Source organism: Trichomycterus rosablanca, chromosome 12 (assembly GCF_030014385.1).
Source record: "Trichomycterus rosablanca isolate fTriRos1 chromosome 12, fTriRos1.hap1, whole genome shotgun sequence".
NCBI lineage: Eukaryota > Metazoa > Chordata > Actinopteri > Siluriformes > Trichomycteridae > Trichomycterus > Trichomycterus rosablanca.
This window is the reverse complement of record NC_085999.1, coordinates 5,753,455-5,769,887: the sequence shown is the minus strand read 5'-3', so window position 1 is coordinate 5,769,887 and position 16,433 is coordinate 5,753,455. Positions and strand designations below refer to the sequence as shown.

Below are 16,433 nucleotides of genomic sequence, written 5' to 3'. Positions count from 1 at the left end.
TCATATTAATGTTTCTTATTTGCTACTGTTTTGTATGTTTTTGCTGCTGTTTAGTGCAATAGCTATAATAATAGAGTTATAATAATAGTGTCTATGTAATTTCAGCTGCAATAGAGCAAAATAAAATATCTTTATTGAGACGTCTAAATGATTTAACTTATCAGAACATTATTAACCTACATGTAATATAATGTTGAACTTAAATACTATCAATTTTAACATTTTGATTATTTACAAGTTACAAATTATAATGTTTTACTGTTATTAAATAAACATTATAACAAAGACAAATTAAAGAAAAAAAACAACTCATTAAGATCAATAAGATTTATTTCATTTGTGGTCTGTACAAAAGAGTTTCAATACTCAGATGTTGGTGGACGGTTTCTGTAGGTCGAACAGGCATGTTTCATGTCCTGTTCCCACTGAAAGGTTTTATGTTACTGATATCTGTAGTACATGAAAGAGCACATGGTCACACAATAACAAGATTAAGGCTTAACAATGATAAAACAAGTGGCACCAATAAACAGCACAATCAGAAACCGTTTAAATTCCATATTTTTTTTTCAGCTCCTCCACTTTGCTGATGTAAGCCTTCATTGCGTCTTCCTTGCTCATACCTGAAAAACAGAAAATAAATAAAGCAAAGTGAGTATTTGTTAATTAATCTTCAATATACGCTGAATCCTAATCAGTGCTGCCTGGGTCTAGAACCACCTGAAAACACTAGATGCTAGTCAAAAATACACAGTGAATAAAAGTACCAATCCAACACAAACCTCGACCTCAATTCTTGCTCAAGGTTACCTGTGAAAAGTTCCAAATCAGCTGTTTTTTTCCTCAAAATTTTCTCCCCTAATCTAGTCGGATCCAATTACCCCGATTGCGTTACGCTTCACCTTTACCGATACAACCCTCCACTGCTGACTGAGGAGCTTCGCAACTGACACACGTTCCCTCCAACACATGCTCAGTACCGACTGCCTCTTTTCACCTGCATGAGGCGAGTTCATATGCAGATCAGCCTTGTGCATGGAAAACCACACCCTGATCAGCATTATTCCCCAACTCTGCGCAGGCGCCATCACTCAGCCAGCAGAGGTCGTAATTGCACTTATTATGAGGAACCCTGGTCCGGCTTACCCATCCTGTGAACAACAGATGTTCATGTGGCTGCCCAGCCAGATGGCAGAGCTGATATTCAATATGATCTATTCGAGATCCCAGCTCTGGTGTGCTTGTTTTTACCGCTGCGCCACCTGAGCGGCAAATTAGCTGTTTTTAATCTTTCTAGTATTTACTTTCTAATCCTACTTTGTCCCATCCCAGCATTTATGGTTTTTAAAATATTTTTGGTATAAAAAAAAGTTAATAAAGTGAAGCATTAAATCCCTGTCAATTCACAAATCAATATAAAACTAATTTTACCAACTATACAAACTTTTTGGAATTGGGTTTATAAAATAAAAAAATAAATAAAATTAAAAAATTAAAAAATAAAAATTCACAGGGTGCATCTGAACCTGTTTGGTGTATGTTGTACAGGAAAAAAACAGATTTTTAGCACTGGAAAGGGGGGTTAGTGTAAGAGCCCACTCCTGTGGCTTCTTTTTCCTTCCTAAAATGTTTTATTTCACTTTCTCAACTGCTTTATATTGGTCAGGTTCGTGGCAGGGCCGGTTCCACCCCAAAACACTGTGTGCATGGCAGGAATTGTTTGTTTGTTTCTTTCTTAATGCTATGTCAGCTGATATGGATGTTATCATGGCTGAATAACAGGTTCTGTCAAAGTAGGGGGTCGATTTCTTTCTTTACTTGTGTACATAGGGATTAGGGTGCTTGTGTGACTGGGAGGGTGTAGAGTTCAACTGATTTTTCATATCTTATGTGGCGGTTTTAAGTCAGAATCAGAATCAGAATCAGAATCGGGCTTTATTGGCCAAGTATGCTCACACATACAAGGAATTTGTTTTTGGTTACACAGATGCTTGCAGTGCACGAAAAATACAATACAGACAATCTTATTCACACAGCTCACTCTCTCTCTAACACACACATTCATACCTGTAAACATAGAAAACATTGTAAACATTTAGCATGTGCAATTTACATTGTAATTTTAAAAAGGTGCAGTTTTGTGCAATATAAAAACTATAGAAAATATAAAAATATATAAATATGAAATGCAAGTAAAGGTGAAAATCCTGTGTATGCCATTACATTTACATTTTCAGCATTTAGCAGACGCTTTTATCCAAAGCGACTTACACAATGAGCAATTGAGGGTTAAGGGCCTTGCTCAAGGACCCAACAGTGGCAACTTGGTGGTGGCGGGGCTTGAACCGGCAACCTTCTGTTTACTAGTCCAGTACCTTAACCACTGAGCTATTACTGGCCCTAATACATAAATACATGTATGTACATAAATACATAAATGAAATAGGTAGTTTTTGATGTGCAAGTGTCCCGAGTATTAACAGTACAGTAGTGTTCAATTGTTCATGAGCGTAATGGAGTTTGGATAAAAGCTTCTCTTAGAAGTCCTAGTGCTTCTAAGATTTTAAGAAGTTTTTGGGGTGGACTGAGGTGAAAATTTGTTGTTCATCTTTTGGCATGTGTAGATAATATGTTTGACAGAGGTTTTTGATCCACAGAGGGGGCAAGTGGGGGCCTGGTCTCCCTTTTGCAGGCAGGTACGGATGAGTGAGTTTAGTGTGTCCTATGGGGCATCTTGCATAAATTATATAAAACTATTATTATAGTTTTTGAGGGATGGAGTTTTGCTTGTTTTTATGGTTGGGTGGATCTTGTAGAGTTTATTGGTGGTATAAGTTTCCCCTTCATTTTGCCAGGCTTCTGTTGTGTATGCTTTTGTGCAAGGCAGGAATACCCTGGACAGAGCGCCAACCCATCGCAGGGATTAGGCCTTCCCATTTTCTCAGACATAGCCAGTCGTCTGTGATGCCCGACCAGCATCAGAACTGATATTCCAAGTGTAACGGATGACAAAGCAGTGCATGCATTGTTACAGAGTTCTGTTATACAGTACATTGTTCTTACTGAAAACATACCAGCAATGCATTTAAGGTGAATGCTAAGAACGTCTGCAGCCCAAACACTGTATAACATCAGACACTATATAACATAAGGCACTTTTTCAGACCCAATGTAACATATATTGCAAAAAAACACATTGCCTTTTCCAACTAACCAAACATGCTACTAAACATGGTAGGATGTAAACATAAAGCAGTGTTCTTAATAAGAGTATTTTTAGGCCTATAGTTAAATTTAGTGCTGGGCAAAAGAAAACTGACCTTTCTTCGAATCCCAGCCATCCCACTTAGCTTTTCCAGTGAAGTCTAGCATGCCAGGTCGAGCTACAAGGAGAAAACTTAAATTACATCAGACTCAACCACAACCACACACAACATGCTTTAAAGGTTTACAGTATACTTTAACATATAGTAGAACAGAACAGAGTAAAAACATACCGGTGTTGACGTCTCCCACTGTGGATTGTTTATACAGACTGTAGATCTCCAGCATCTCAGCATCAGTTGGCTTCGCTTTCAGCTGCTTCACCTCTTCCGCTGCCTTCTGAAATGCCTCCTGTGTATAAGAGAAAATGTTAATCTGTGAAACTGTTTTAGCCTAGGCATATAATTCATAATTTATACAATATATACCAGGAAATATAACTCAAAATGTAATTCTGCATTTACAACACTAAGTTTAGATACACTTAGAAAAAAACGTTTTTTTTTTTTGTTTTTTTTTCCCCCGACTGCTCCCGTATTAGGAGTCACCACAGCAGATCATTCTGGTCCGCATACCTGATCAGGCACAATTTATGCTGGATGCTGTTCCTGATGCAACCATCTTATTTACATATGTCCTGAGATGGAATATAACCTTGTTTCAGGAGTATTCTGCCTTGCAACCAATGTTTCCATGTGGGCTCTGTATCCAATGCAACCCTGATTAGTATGAAGTAGGAACTTGTGATAAATAATTGAATTGTTTTTTTATTGCAACTGTCAGCCTAAGAGAGCAGCAAGTAAGATAAACGACAAGATGAAGTGCAACCTTAAAGCCCAAGTGTATGTGAGTAAATGTGTTGCCAACCTAGTCTAACACTACAGGGGGCAGGGGAATTAATTTCCAGAATCCAGAACCAATGGGAATACTTTCAAGATTTCAGAGTATGGCAGAAGGGAGAGTTTCTCTTGGTTGTAAGTAAAGATCGTGAGTTAAAGGATTTGATTGTGCAACATTACGCAAAAGCATGCACACAAATCCACAGAAGCCACAGAATTAAGAAATCCCTGATCACAAGGTCAGTTGAAACTTTTTGCACAAGCCCACAAAAATGTGAATCAATGTAAATCATATCTCGAGATCATAAATGACCGTGACCAGCTGTAAAATAATATCAGTGAATGCCTTAGTGAACCCTCACTAAAATAACATGTAACTTACTAACTAGTTTAATCCAAATGAATATTTACAGAATATTGCCATGAATTACATAACACTTTGACCACATTACTAAATATGCAAGCAGAGTAGTCCATTGTTTAATATAAAATAAAAGTGGAAAATTGTGGTAAAAAGAAACAGATTTATTACAGATTATGTTTTTTATTGAATGATTTCTCCAAATAGCTACAGAGGATCATCAGTAAAACACAGAATATCTCCAGTTGCCAGATTTAGACACCAAGACCTTTAACATATGCAAAGATTCCTGCCAGCCCTGTTACAGTTCTTTATCCTTCCATTTGGGCGGCGTTACAAAACTCTAGGCTGAGAAACTGCTTTTTCCATACGACCATCATCCTTCTAAACCAAACCTTACATTACACATACAGTTATTAACACAACTCAAACTGTATTGTGAATATCTGATCTACTTCGACCAGGACCTTTAGATAAGCTTGGACTTTAAGTCCATAGACATGCAGTCAGGATAATTGGAACTACTGTACTAAAATTGCCCTAAATGTGAGTGTGTGTGCACCCAGTGATAGACTGATGACCTGTCTGGGGTATTTCATGCCTTTCACCTGGTAAATCAGACCCACCATGACACTAACCATGATAAAACAGTGATAAAACTGAATGAATGAATGAATGAAGGCAGCAGCACCTTAAACACAAAAATGCTGCTTCTGACTGGATGTACAGTATATATACAGGGGTTGGACAAAATAACTGAAACACCTGTCATTTTAGTGTGGGAGGTTTCATGGCTAAATTGGACCAGTCTGGTGGCCAATCTTCATTAATTGCACATTGCACCAGTAAGAGCAGAGTGTGAAGGTTCAATTAGCAGGGTAAGAGCACAGTTTTGCTCAAAATATTGCAATGCACACAACATTATGGGTGACATACCAGAGTTCAAAAGAGGACAAATTGTTGGTGCACGTCTTGCTGGCGCATCTGTGACCAAGACAGCAAGTCTTTGTGATGTATCAAGAGCCACGGTATCCTGGGTAATGTCAGCATACCACCAAGAAGGACAAACCACATCCAACAGGATTAACTGTGGACGCAAGAGGAAGCTGTCTGAAAGGGATGTTCGGATGCTAACCCGGATTGTATCCAAAAAACATAAAACCACGGCTGCCCAAATCACGGCAGAATTAAATGTGCACCTCAACTCTCCTGTTTCCACCAGAACTGTCCGTCGGGAGCTCCACAGGGTCAATATACACGGCCGGGCTGCTATAGCCAAACCTTTGGTCACTCGTGCCAATGCCAAACGTCGGTTTCAATGGTGCAAGGAGCGCAAATCTTGGGCTGTGGACAATGTGAAACATGTATTGTTCTCTGATGAGTCCACTTTTACTGTTTTCCCCACATCCGGGAGAGTTACGGTGTGGAGAAGCCCCAAAGAAGCGTACCACCCAGACTGTTGCATGCCCAGAGTGAAGCATGGGGGTGGATCAGTGATGGTTTGGGCTGCCATATCATGGCATTCCCTTGGCCCAATACTTGTGCTAGATGGGCGCGTCACTGCCAAGGACTACCGAACCATTCTGGAGGACCATGTGCATCCAATGGCGGTGCCGTGTATCAGGATGACAATGCACCAATACACACAGCAAGACTGGTGAAAGATTGGTTTGATGAACATGAAAGTGAAGTTGAACATCTCCCATGGCCTGCACAGTCACCAGATCTAAATATTATTGAGCCACTTTGGGGTGTTTTGGAGAAGCGAGTCAGGAAACGTTTTCCTCCACCAGCATCACGTAGTGACCTGGCCACTATCCTGCAAGAAGAATGGCTTAAAATCCCTCTGACCACTGTGCAGGACTTGTATATGTCATTTCCAAGACGAATTGACGCTGTATTGGCCGCAAAAGGAGGCCCTACACCATACTAATAAATTATTGTGGTCTAAAACCATGTGTTTCAGTTATTTTGTCCAACCCCTGTACATGCACTACTGAACTAATGCTGCTACTGGCTGTACTTGAGTCAAGTTTGCACACCAAGTTCTGTGTGTCAAGTATTTCATTTTCTTTACTATTATTATTATTACTGGTATTTTGTAGTTTAACGTAACAGCAATTCTGTTGTGTTCTTAATTAGTTACATGTAAATGCATCAATTCCTAACAGAGACAAAGCCTAATGTATTTGTATGTTTACAGAAATAATACATTTTATTTTTACTTTAATAGTTCTAACAATGGTTGTAATCTGGTGTAATGTGCACTACACAATAAAGAGCCACTGGTGCAGGTGTAATTTTTGATTGTTCAATGCAAATCTGTTGACTTGTATTCCTCACAGGCTTATGCTTCTCTAATGAAAATCAAACTGATGTTAGAACCTGGTGTTCGGTTTTTTTCCCCTTTAATCCTTTACATTATTACAATCTTGACCTTTTTATAGGACTATGTTCTGTCAGGCGCATTGATACTGTACCGCTGCCAGTACAGCGCCAGCATGTAAATTCAGCATAACTGTAAATGGTTTAAATGTCAAATTATATAAAATCCGATATAATATAAAACATATATATATTCTTTTATTCTGTGAAGTGCTTAGCTTTCTCCTTATCACCCTGCATGGCGTTTGGACATTGGACTTTTCCATCAGACATGATTTCAAATCATGAAGAAACAAAGGTTCATACTGCACCACCCTCAAATGAACCTCACATACACGTGTACGTGATCTGTGTCCAAACTATCAGGCCATTTATATAATTTAGGATTAAATAAGACCTAAATTAGATTGATTAAACCTGGACTAATTGATTGTATGATTGTATACTGTTATAAACTGAAGATATGCATATTGCATGACTACATGTGATAGGTACATGTATAGCATGACCCCGTTTTGAAATCTGCACAATGCAAAACACTTACATTTATTAATTATACTGCATGTGGTTATATTTACACATGCAATGATATAAACATTAACCCATTTACTGCTCTTGATTTCCAAAAGGCCTCATTTGATCAGTTCAGTGTACAGTAGTTAGCTTGATCATGTATTTTTAGCTATCTACTTAGATTTACTGATCTTAACAATGCAAAATGCTCCCCAAATTTAGCATAAAATACTGACAAATGTACAGTGGTAGTTTTAAATAAACAGTTTTATCTATTTACACAGATATCTAAATGATCAAGCTATACAGTTATCCAGCTACAGTTTAAAGGTAGCAATATGCAATATGTGTTATGCAAGTAGCTGACATGCGATGTGTTAACATTAATTCCTGCAGCAATGTCAGTGCATGTACTAACCTCAGACATGATTTCAGTATTTGAGTACTGACCACCAGAAATATCAGACAAATGACCCACAGGAACCGTTCACACTCACTGAACTCTCAACCCTAACAATGCATGTTTCAGAGGGCAGAGTTAACCCCGCCCCTTCTATCCTATTGGACGTTATAACATGTAGCGATCGAAATGAACCAATCATTTTACAGGCTGGACAAAGCGTAGACCTGTGTGAGTGTGAGTGGCATTAGCTCACCACGCTTTGGAAGAGTGCTAACTAGGGCATAGGGCAGCTTCATTCAGGCCAGATAGAGTGAATCATAATGAGTCCCTGCATTAAATTATTACATACGGACTATGAAATTAAACATGATTTAATCAAAAGTAACAGAAGAACAAGACAACATACTGTAAACAAGAAAGTCGTCTAAGGAACAAAGTATTTCAACACATCACTCTTGTGTAAAAGTAATTGCTTAATCAACCAGGTTGCAAGATGGATGGATGGATGGATGGATATAGACAGACAGACAGATAGATAGATAAACAGACAGACAGACAGACAGACATACAGACATACATACAAATACTTTATTGATCCCAAAATAAATTAAAGTCCCAGTAGCTTTATACATCAATGAAGGTACTCACTAAAAAATTTTTACAATGTAAATTCAAAACAAAAAAACTGCACAAACATAACAACCAAGATTGAAAGTAACCTGAATTGTACATACACTGCATAACTACAGTGCAGTTATTATTAATGAGGAAAAACTGTGGGAATATTGATTGAATGAAAGTGCAGGGAGGTGCAGTGCTTCCAAGCATACAGTGTATGGTACAAATAAATATAGATTATAAATATATGTAATAGTTTATATAATAAAGCTTAGACATGCTGGATTTCTTCTTGAACCTTCAAAATCAAGCAGTCATCTTTCTGTCACATATCTCACATTCTGTCACACAGGACTGTTTTAGATCCTCGCCCAAAATGTCAAATGTTATACAAGATAAGGAAAGCACAAGGTAATCTTTTAAAAATCGTGGTGCAACACGTATATCAACCATATCAAATTAACTGCCAGACTAAACTTTATAAGAGGCTGTGCCACCTTTAGCAGCAAAAACTGCAACGAAGTGCTTTTTATATCTTGAGATTTGTTTTGCCCAATTCAGTTGCTGAATTGTTTGACTATGATGACCAATGGTCCAGCTGTCAAAAACCAGTTTGAGAAGTCACTGTAAATGGCAACTTACTTGTGTATTATATTTTGTTTGTTTAATTGCATTGTTCTGTAGACTGGTGATATGTAAACTGTGGGGCATTCACCGGTAAGGAAAATGCCATCTTTTAATGTAAACTTTGGAATGTTCTCCTTGTGTTCACATTGATTTCTACTCCCGTCTTTTGGTTCTGTTATGCTTTCCAAAATGTGGTACTAGTTGTACTGACTAATTTTATTTGCCTGTATGTGTAAGAGAGTAAATAAGTAAATGTGAGTGAGTGTGATACCATACCATAGACTGGCTATTATAAAGATGTTAAGGAAGACAAAGTAACACAGCAAAATGTATTTATTTATTGATTTATTAGAATTTTAACGCCAAGTTTTACACACTTTGGTTACATTCATGACAGGACACAGGACACATAATGTCAAACAGTCATGGACAATTGTGTATCTCTAGTTTACCCCACTTGCATGTCTTTGGACTGTGGGAGGAAATCGGAGCACCCGGAGGAAACCCACACAGACATGGGGAGAACATGCAAACTCCACACAGAAAGGACCTGGACCGCCCCACCTGGGGATCAAACCCAGGACCTTCTTGCTGTGAGGCAACAGTGCTACCCACCGAGCCACTGTGCCACCCAACACAGCAAAAAATGAAAACGTTGTCATAATAGCTTTGTTTTGTGTCACATACATATCTGAATTCAAATATACAGGGGTTGGACAAAATAACTGAAACACCTGTCATTTTAGTGTGGGAGGTTTCATGGCTAAATTGGACAAGTCTGGTGGCCAATCTTCATTAATTGCACATTGCACCAGTAACAGCAGAGTGTGAAGGTGCAATTAGCAGGGTAAGAGCACAGTTTTGCTCAAAATATTGCAATGCACACAACATTATGGGTGACATACCAGAGTTCAAAAGAGGACAAATTGTTGGTGCACGTCTTGCTGGCGCATCTGTGACCAAGACAGCAAGTCTTTGTGATGTATCAAGAGCCACGGTATCCAGGGTAATGTCAGCATACCACCAAGAAGGACAAACCACATCCAACAGGATTAACTGTGGACGCAAGAGGAAGCTGTCTGAAAGGGATGTTCGGGTGCTAACCCGGATTGTATCCAAAAAACATACAACCACGGCTGCCCAAATCACGGCAGAATTAAATGTGCACCTCGACTCTCCTGTTTCCACCAGAACTGTCCGTCGGGAGCTCCACAGGGTCAATATACACGGCCGGGCTGCTATAGCCAAACCTTTGGTCACTCGTGCCAATGCCAAACGTCGGTTTCAATGGTGCAAGGAGCGCAAATCTTGGGCTGTGGACAATGTGAAACATGTATTGTTCTCTGATGAGTCCACCTTTACTGTTTTCCCCACATCCGGGAGAGTTACGGTGTGGAGAAGCCCCAAAGAAGCGTACCACCCAGACTGTTGCATGCCCAGAGTGAAGCATGGGGGTGGATCAGTGATGGTTTGGGCTGCCATATCATGGCATTCCCTTGGCCCAATACTTGTGCTAGATGGGCGCGTCACTGCCAAGGACTACCGAACCATTCTGGAGGACCATGTGCATCCAATGGCGGTGCCGTGTATCAGGATGACAATGCACCAATACACACAGCAAGACTGGTGAAAGATTGGTTTGATGAACATGAAAGTGAAGTTGAACATCTCCCATGGCCTGCACAGTCACCAGATCTAAATATTATTGAGCCACTTTGGGGTGTTTTGGAGAAGCGAGTCAGGAAACGTTTTCCTCCACCAGCATCACGTAGTGACCTGGCCACTATCCTGCAAGAAGAATGGCTTAAAATCCCTCTGACCACTGTGCAGGACTTGTATATGTCATTTCCAAGACCAATTGACGCTGTATTGGCCGCAAAAGGAGGCCCTACACCATACTAATAAATTATTGTGGTCTAAAACCAGGTGTTTCAGTTATTTTGTCCAACCCCTGTACTTACACTAACCATTTTCCACAAAACCACCAACACTAGTGTGAAGTATTGGAGTGAATCGATTGTGTTGTTGTGCCATTGCTTTAGTCTGTCGAATCAGGAACTCACTGCAGCTGGTTTAGCCTGAACTACCACAAAGGCTGCGTTTAAATCCACTCAATATTAACTAAATAGTGTATAACATACAGTGGAATCAGTGTGCTAGTTTGACATACTTTATAGTAAGTTATATGGGGTTTGGGACACAGCCTCATTCTACGGCAGCGTAACTCGCATTTTAATGCATAGTCCGTAAACACGTTGTTATGATCACAAACTAAACAACACAGGTAGAATTTACTTAGCGAATGATGTTTATACATTAAACTTATAAGTCGGGGTTAACCGTTAGCAGTAGCATAGTTAGCTTAAGGGTTGTAGTTAGTGTTAAAGCAGCGATGTCCTCTGAAGCGGTTCTTACTGTGCGGCTGGTCCGATCTTTTGAGCATCGCAATTTTAAACCTGTAGTTTACAGAGGAGTGAATCTAGATCAGACAGTGGAGGAGTTTATCAGTTTTGTAAAGAATGGTAAGTGTGGCTGTTTCACCAGTTAATTTGTAAAAACCGTAACTTTAATAAAGTTATGGTCGCTATTGGGGCGGCACGGTGGTTACCTCACAGACCCAGGTGGGGCGGTCTGGGTCCTTTCTGTGTGGAGTTTGCATGTTCTCCCCGAGTCTGTGTGGGTTTCCTCCGGGAGCTCCGGTTTCCTCCCACAGTCCAAAGACATGCAGTCAGGTAATGTGTAACTACCATTCCTGTCATGAATGTAACCAAAGTGTGTAAAACATGACATGAAAATCTTAATACATAAATAAATAAATGGTTGCTAATGTGCAACGGACATATACTGCAAATTACTTACATTAATGGCATTTAGCAGCTTTTATCCAAAACGACTTACAGTTGTGACAGCGTATAATCTAAGCAATTGGCCGCTCGGGTGGTGCAGCGGTAAAAACACACGCTGTTCACCAGAGCTGACATCTCGGCTCTGCCTGCCGGCTGAGGCTGAGCGGCCACATGAACAACGATCGGCCTGTCGTTCAGATAGGGGCGAGATTAAGCCGGATGGGGACTCTCTCTCAGACTAGTGCGATTACGACCTTTGCTGGCTGGTTGGTGGCGCCTGCACGGAGATGGGAAAGGAGTGCGGTAGAGGGTGTGGCTCTCCGTACACAGCGCTGTACTGCACTGCACTCGTCAAGTGTAGGTGATAAGATGTTCGATTGCTGTGCACGTGTCGGAGGGGGTGTGGAGCAGCCTTGTCCTCCCCAATCAGGAGCAGGGACCAGCATTAGTGAGAGAATGATTGACGGGCAGAAATTGGATGTGCTAAAGTGGGAGAAATGGGAAAAAAAAATCTCAGCAATTGAGGGGTAAGGGCGACGTAATAGCTAATTAAAAGTTGGGACTATAAGGTTATTAAATAGTATAGTCGTTCACTTGTTCTACTCTTATACTGAAAACAACGTAGCTTACTAACTTATCATACTTGGTGAGAAAGAATTTATTTTTAAATTGTAACATTCGTTTAAATTTGTTGAAAGTTTTTCTTTATTTGTTCGACTTAAAATCACTGAGGGTTAGAGGGGTTCATCTGATGGCAGGGGGCAAATTTTGACACAACATTCTCGTGGGCAAATCACCAACCCACGCATGCAGGCTTTCAGTCTAAAGCAGTGTTTGTTAAGGTGTACAAATAAAAATAAAAACAATTTATACTACTTTTATTACTTCATAATTTTAGTAGTCAGTCAGTCATGTTAAGCAGGGGGAAGTTTCTTCACAAGGGGGCGTTAGCAGTTTAAAGTACAGTACTTCACATAGATAGATGAAAGTGTACTTATTTTCAAGCTTTTTTATTAGGATTTTATCATCATGTTTTACACTTTGGTTACAGTCATGACAGAAACGGTAGTTACTCATTACAACAAGATTCATCAGTCCATGAGTTTAATATCAAACATGGACAATTTTGTATCTCCAATTAACCTGACTGCATGTCTTTGGACTGTGGGAGGAAACCGAAGCTCCACACAGAAAGGACCCGGACCGCCCCACCTGGGGATCAAACCCAGGACCTTCTTTCTGTGAGGCGACAGTTTTACCCACTGAGCCTCCATGCCGCCCTTAAGCTTTTAAACTTTCATATGCATTATTATTCCAACAATTAAAGTGACCAGGAGTTATTAGTATACTTTTTCCTGTACGTTTAAAATAATGGCAAGTAACAGAATGGTATCAGTGTTTTTGTTTTAAAATAATTTTCTTGTAGTATTAAAAGAAATAAGTCTGTTAGTGTATGTCTGTGTATTTTAAGTTTGCTAACCTGGCTTGTTAGAAAAGGCAGATAAATGACAGACTTTGCACTTAAGTACTATCAAGTGATGTGTGTTCTGCCTAGTATCTTACATATGTTGTCTGTTGGCTTATTTAACCATTTATTTTAGTTCTGTAAAATAAATTATGTGCCACCTAACACCACTAAACCGACCCCCACTTTGAGAACCACAAAATAACAATAACTGTGTGTTGGAAATAAATTTCAATTATTTTTTTTTCGCCACAAAACATTGACTGAGCAAACATATTTTTTGGTAAACAATGAAACGAATATTAACATTCCTAGGAGGTGCATGATTTTATACAGTAAAGAAAACACAGCTTAGGAAATTTTCTACTTGATACAGACTCGGTGGCATAATTGGTCCAGTTTTTATAAATGGTTTTGTGGACAAAAATGCAAATTTAAAGCTGCTTGAAAAAAGTAACTGTACTTTTTATTGTACTGTTTATCTGATCTAATGTACAACACATCTGCTTTTCTGACATTTAAGACATATCTACAAGAGCTGGCTTGCCTACACCTTTTAAGAAGTATGATTATGGTAAGTCAAATCTGCGTATGGTTTTTGATTATTATTTGTTATGTGGTGGAGTGCATTAATCATTCCCTTTTTACAGACACCATGAAGATTATTCATCAAGCACATGGAGCAAAGGTAGGAGCTTGATTTAAATCACACTGCACCAGGGCTTGGGAGTATGACTGTATTATATAGTACAGTATTTTTTATCTTAAAGTGCAAAATCAGCAAACGAATATAAATAAAGAAAGAATTTTGTTCACCTCTGCTAGTACTGCAGTTGAAACAGGTTGTAAGTGGGGAGGAACTACCTTAAAATTCTCTCAAGTAAATGTTAGCCAATGTCTTTTGAGTATACTGATGCTTTAAGTACTGATCATGAAGTGTCTGCTTACAGACTAATGAACTAGTGATGAGTTTAGAGGATGATGAAATGCTGATTCTACGCAATGGCCTCGATCTACGGTCATGTGGCATAGGTAAGTGCTCTCCATGAGATTAATTCCTTAGTAAAACAGTATTTAATAACAATGGTTAATGAAATGACCCCTGTCTTACTGTGCCTAACCAAAAAGATTGACCATGTTTTAACGTTTCTTCTCCTTTTTCAGCCAATGAGACAGAGCTAGCCTTCTTTAAGATGTCTGACTATGAAAAGTACAAGGCCAATCCCCAGACTGTGTGGTAAAAAGGGAAAAGAAAATGACCTGTTGAGTGAGATGAAATCCTGATGTGTTTTTATTTAAAGGAAGTGATGCTGATCTTGGGGTTTACCTCAGACCAAATCTGGCTTTTTAATTTCATTTTACAGTTACAATTACAATTGAGACAGGATACAGTTCATGCAGAGTGTTTAGGGCCTAGCTCAAGGGCCCAACAGTGGAAGCTTGGTGGTTGTGAGGCTTAAACGCTTGAACTTTCAAGCAACAGTCCAGCAACTGAACTGTTAAGCCAAAACTGTTTTTCTTCTTTTTTTTTTTCGTTGTTGTTGTTTTTTAAACTGTATAATCTAAGACTACAAAAACCTTATTTAAAAAAAAAAATATATGACAATGGAGGGATACTTTTACTTTTTCTGTTTTTTTATTTGCCGATTACAGTTGCCATGTACCTGAGGTTGTGTTTATTTATTAAAGTCTGACCCCAAATAACAGCTTAATTTTTTGTACAGCATTCTACGATCATTAATTATACATCATTTTATAATTTATTTTTACTGAGCAGCTCTCAAAAAGTCCAGTTTAATTGTGTGTTTAATGTGGTAAATTTGAAGGAAGTGTTCCTGGTGTAATTTAAAAGCTCTCTGTGAGGAGTCTGTTATTACACTTATTACATTTTGCAGGTCAGGTTTGCACAAAATCACATAATGATTATGAGTGGCAAGTCGAAACACCTTTAAAGAACATTCAAGATAATGTTTTTATGGATGTAATTATCTGCTGCCCTTTTAGGTTTTACCCAAAAGTTCCTCTGTAACAGTTAGCCTTGTGCTGGGTACCGCCAAGCAAGTACACATATGCTATTATACATTTGCACATGACACAAACAGATTGATTTAGATTTAAGAAAGTACATTGAGGGCCAAGTGGTTTATTGTTGCATTCAGCATTGGCATCTTAAGAGCTTAATTTAAATAGACAAAGCTCTTCCAAAGGCTCCTGAATCAACTACAGTAATAATAGCTGTCACGGTTAACCAGACTCAAGTAAATTATTTAGCATAGTGCAGCCTTATTCCCAGCTTCACAACAACATAACAGGTAATATTCATTGAAATTTGTCAGTTTAATAAAAAAAAAGAAATGCGTAAAAACACATAAAAGACATTTTTGAACACTATTTGAAAAAGGAACAATACTGTCTTATGGAAAGCTTTAAACATCCATGGTCAGATACTGGTTGGTTGATTTAATATGTAAACATATGTAAATCCTTCCTAGTTAACAAACATCTGCACATGTTAACGCACAGTTACTTTTTATTAGTTGAAAATAAGATATTTGGGAAAAATAACACAAACTGTGCTATGAGCAAAAGCTTTTATTATTTTTTTTATATTTTCCAGTATGTTAAGTTTAGCAAATAAACAAACGTGAAAAACTAAAAAAAAGTGCAAAATAATGTATACATAACACTGTATACATACTGTAATTGTAGTTTGTAGTTACACATATAACAGTACTTGAACAGGTTAAAGACTTCATAATGTGTTAGAAACAGATCCTTAGAATCTCATTAATTAGTGCTATTATCTGACTAGCACTGCTTGCAGAACACAAGTGTACACAGCATTTACTGGTTGTTAAAATGATTTCTAGGGATTACAGATCAGAGTGTAAACAGGTAGTATAATGAAACATGGATCAACAAAATTATATCAACATTATGTTCTTGGTTCCCATTACGATTGACATTTATATTAAGAGAAATTATCCCCCTTTTCTTACATTTTGTATATTGAGTGAGCCCTCCTGTTTGATCCCCCATCCTGTATTACCCCCACTCCCTGTCTCCTACACACCTAATCGTGTCTCCTCACATCTTTTGATCCTGACCCCCT

At 38.6% G+C, this 16,433-nt stretch overlaps 2 protein-coding genes across 2 annotated transcripts; one reads left to right on the top strand and one right to left on the bottom strand.

Annotated features, from left to right (window-relative positions):
- Positions 1 to 312: 312 nt before the first annotated feature.
- On the bottom strand, positions 313 to 7,889 carry dbi (diazepam binding inhibitor (GABA receptor modulator, acyl-CoA binding protein)). The gene is made up of 4 exons (XM_063005539.1): positions 7,781 to 7,889; positions 3,498 to 3,615; positions 3,321 to 3,383; positions 313 to 623 (listed from the first exon to the last, which is right to left on the bottom strand). Exons 1-4 carry the CDS (start codon positions 7,787 to 7,789, stop codon positions 550 to 552), a joined length of 264 nt encoding a protein of 87 aa, XP_062861609.1. The 5' UTR covers positions 7,790 to 7,889; the 3' UTR covers positions 313 to 549.
- Positions 7,890 to 11,233: 3,344 nt separating this feature from the next.
- On the top strand, positions 11,234 to 15,012 carry c12h2orf76 (chromosome 12 C2orf76 homolog). Its single transcript, XM_063006363.1, has 5 exons — positions 11,234 to 11,532; positions 13,845 to 13,895; positions 13,972 to 14,009; positions 14,272 to 14,353; positions 14,486 to 15,012. The coding sequence occupies exons 1-5, from the start codon at positions 11,403 to 11,405 to the stop codon at positions 14,560 to 14,562; spliced, it is 378 nt and encodes a 125-aa protein (XP_062862433.1). The 5' UTR covers positions 11,234 to 11,402; the 3' UTR covers positions 14,563 to 15,012.
- The last annotated feature ends 1,421 nt before the right edge of the window (positions 15,013 to 16,433 follow it).

Bases quoted from the DNA above. Each gene is read 5' to 3' on its own strand.
- dbi (XM_063005539.1), bottom strand. The intron at 3,384-3,497 runs GTATGTTTTTAC...TTCTCCTTGTAG, and splicing joins AGTGGGAGACGTCAACACCG to CTCGACCTGGCATGCTAGAC. The intron at 624-3,320 runs GTCAGTTTTCTT...TCTGTTTTTCAG, and splicing joins TGGCTGGGATTCGAAGAAAG to GTATGAGCAAGGAAGACGCA.
- c12h2orf76 (XM_063006363.1), top strand. From the start codon at position 11,403: ATGTCCTCTGAAGCGGTTCTTACTGTGCGGCTGGTCCGATCTTTTGAG. The intron at 11,533-13,844 runs GTAAGTGTGGCT...CTGACATTTAAG, and splicing joins TATCAGTTTTGTAAAGAATG to ACATATCTACAAGAGCTGGC. The intron at 14,354-14,485 runs GTAAGTGCTCTC...CTCCTTTTTCAG, and splicing joins TCTACGGTCATGTGGCATAG to CCAATGAGACAGAGCTAGCC.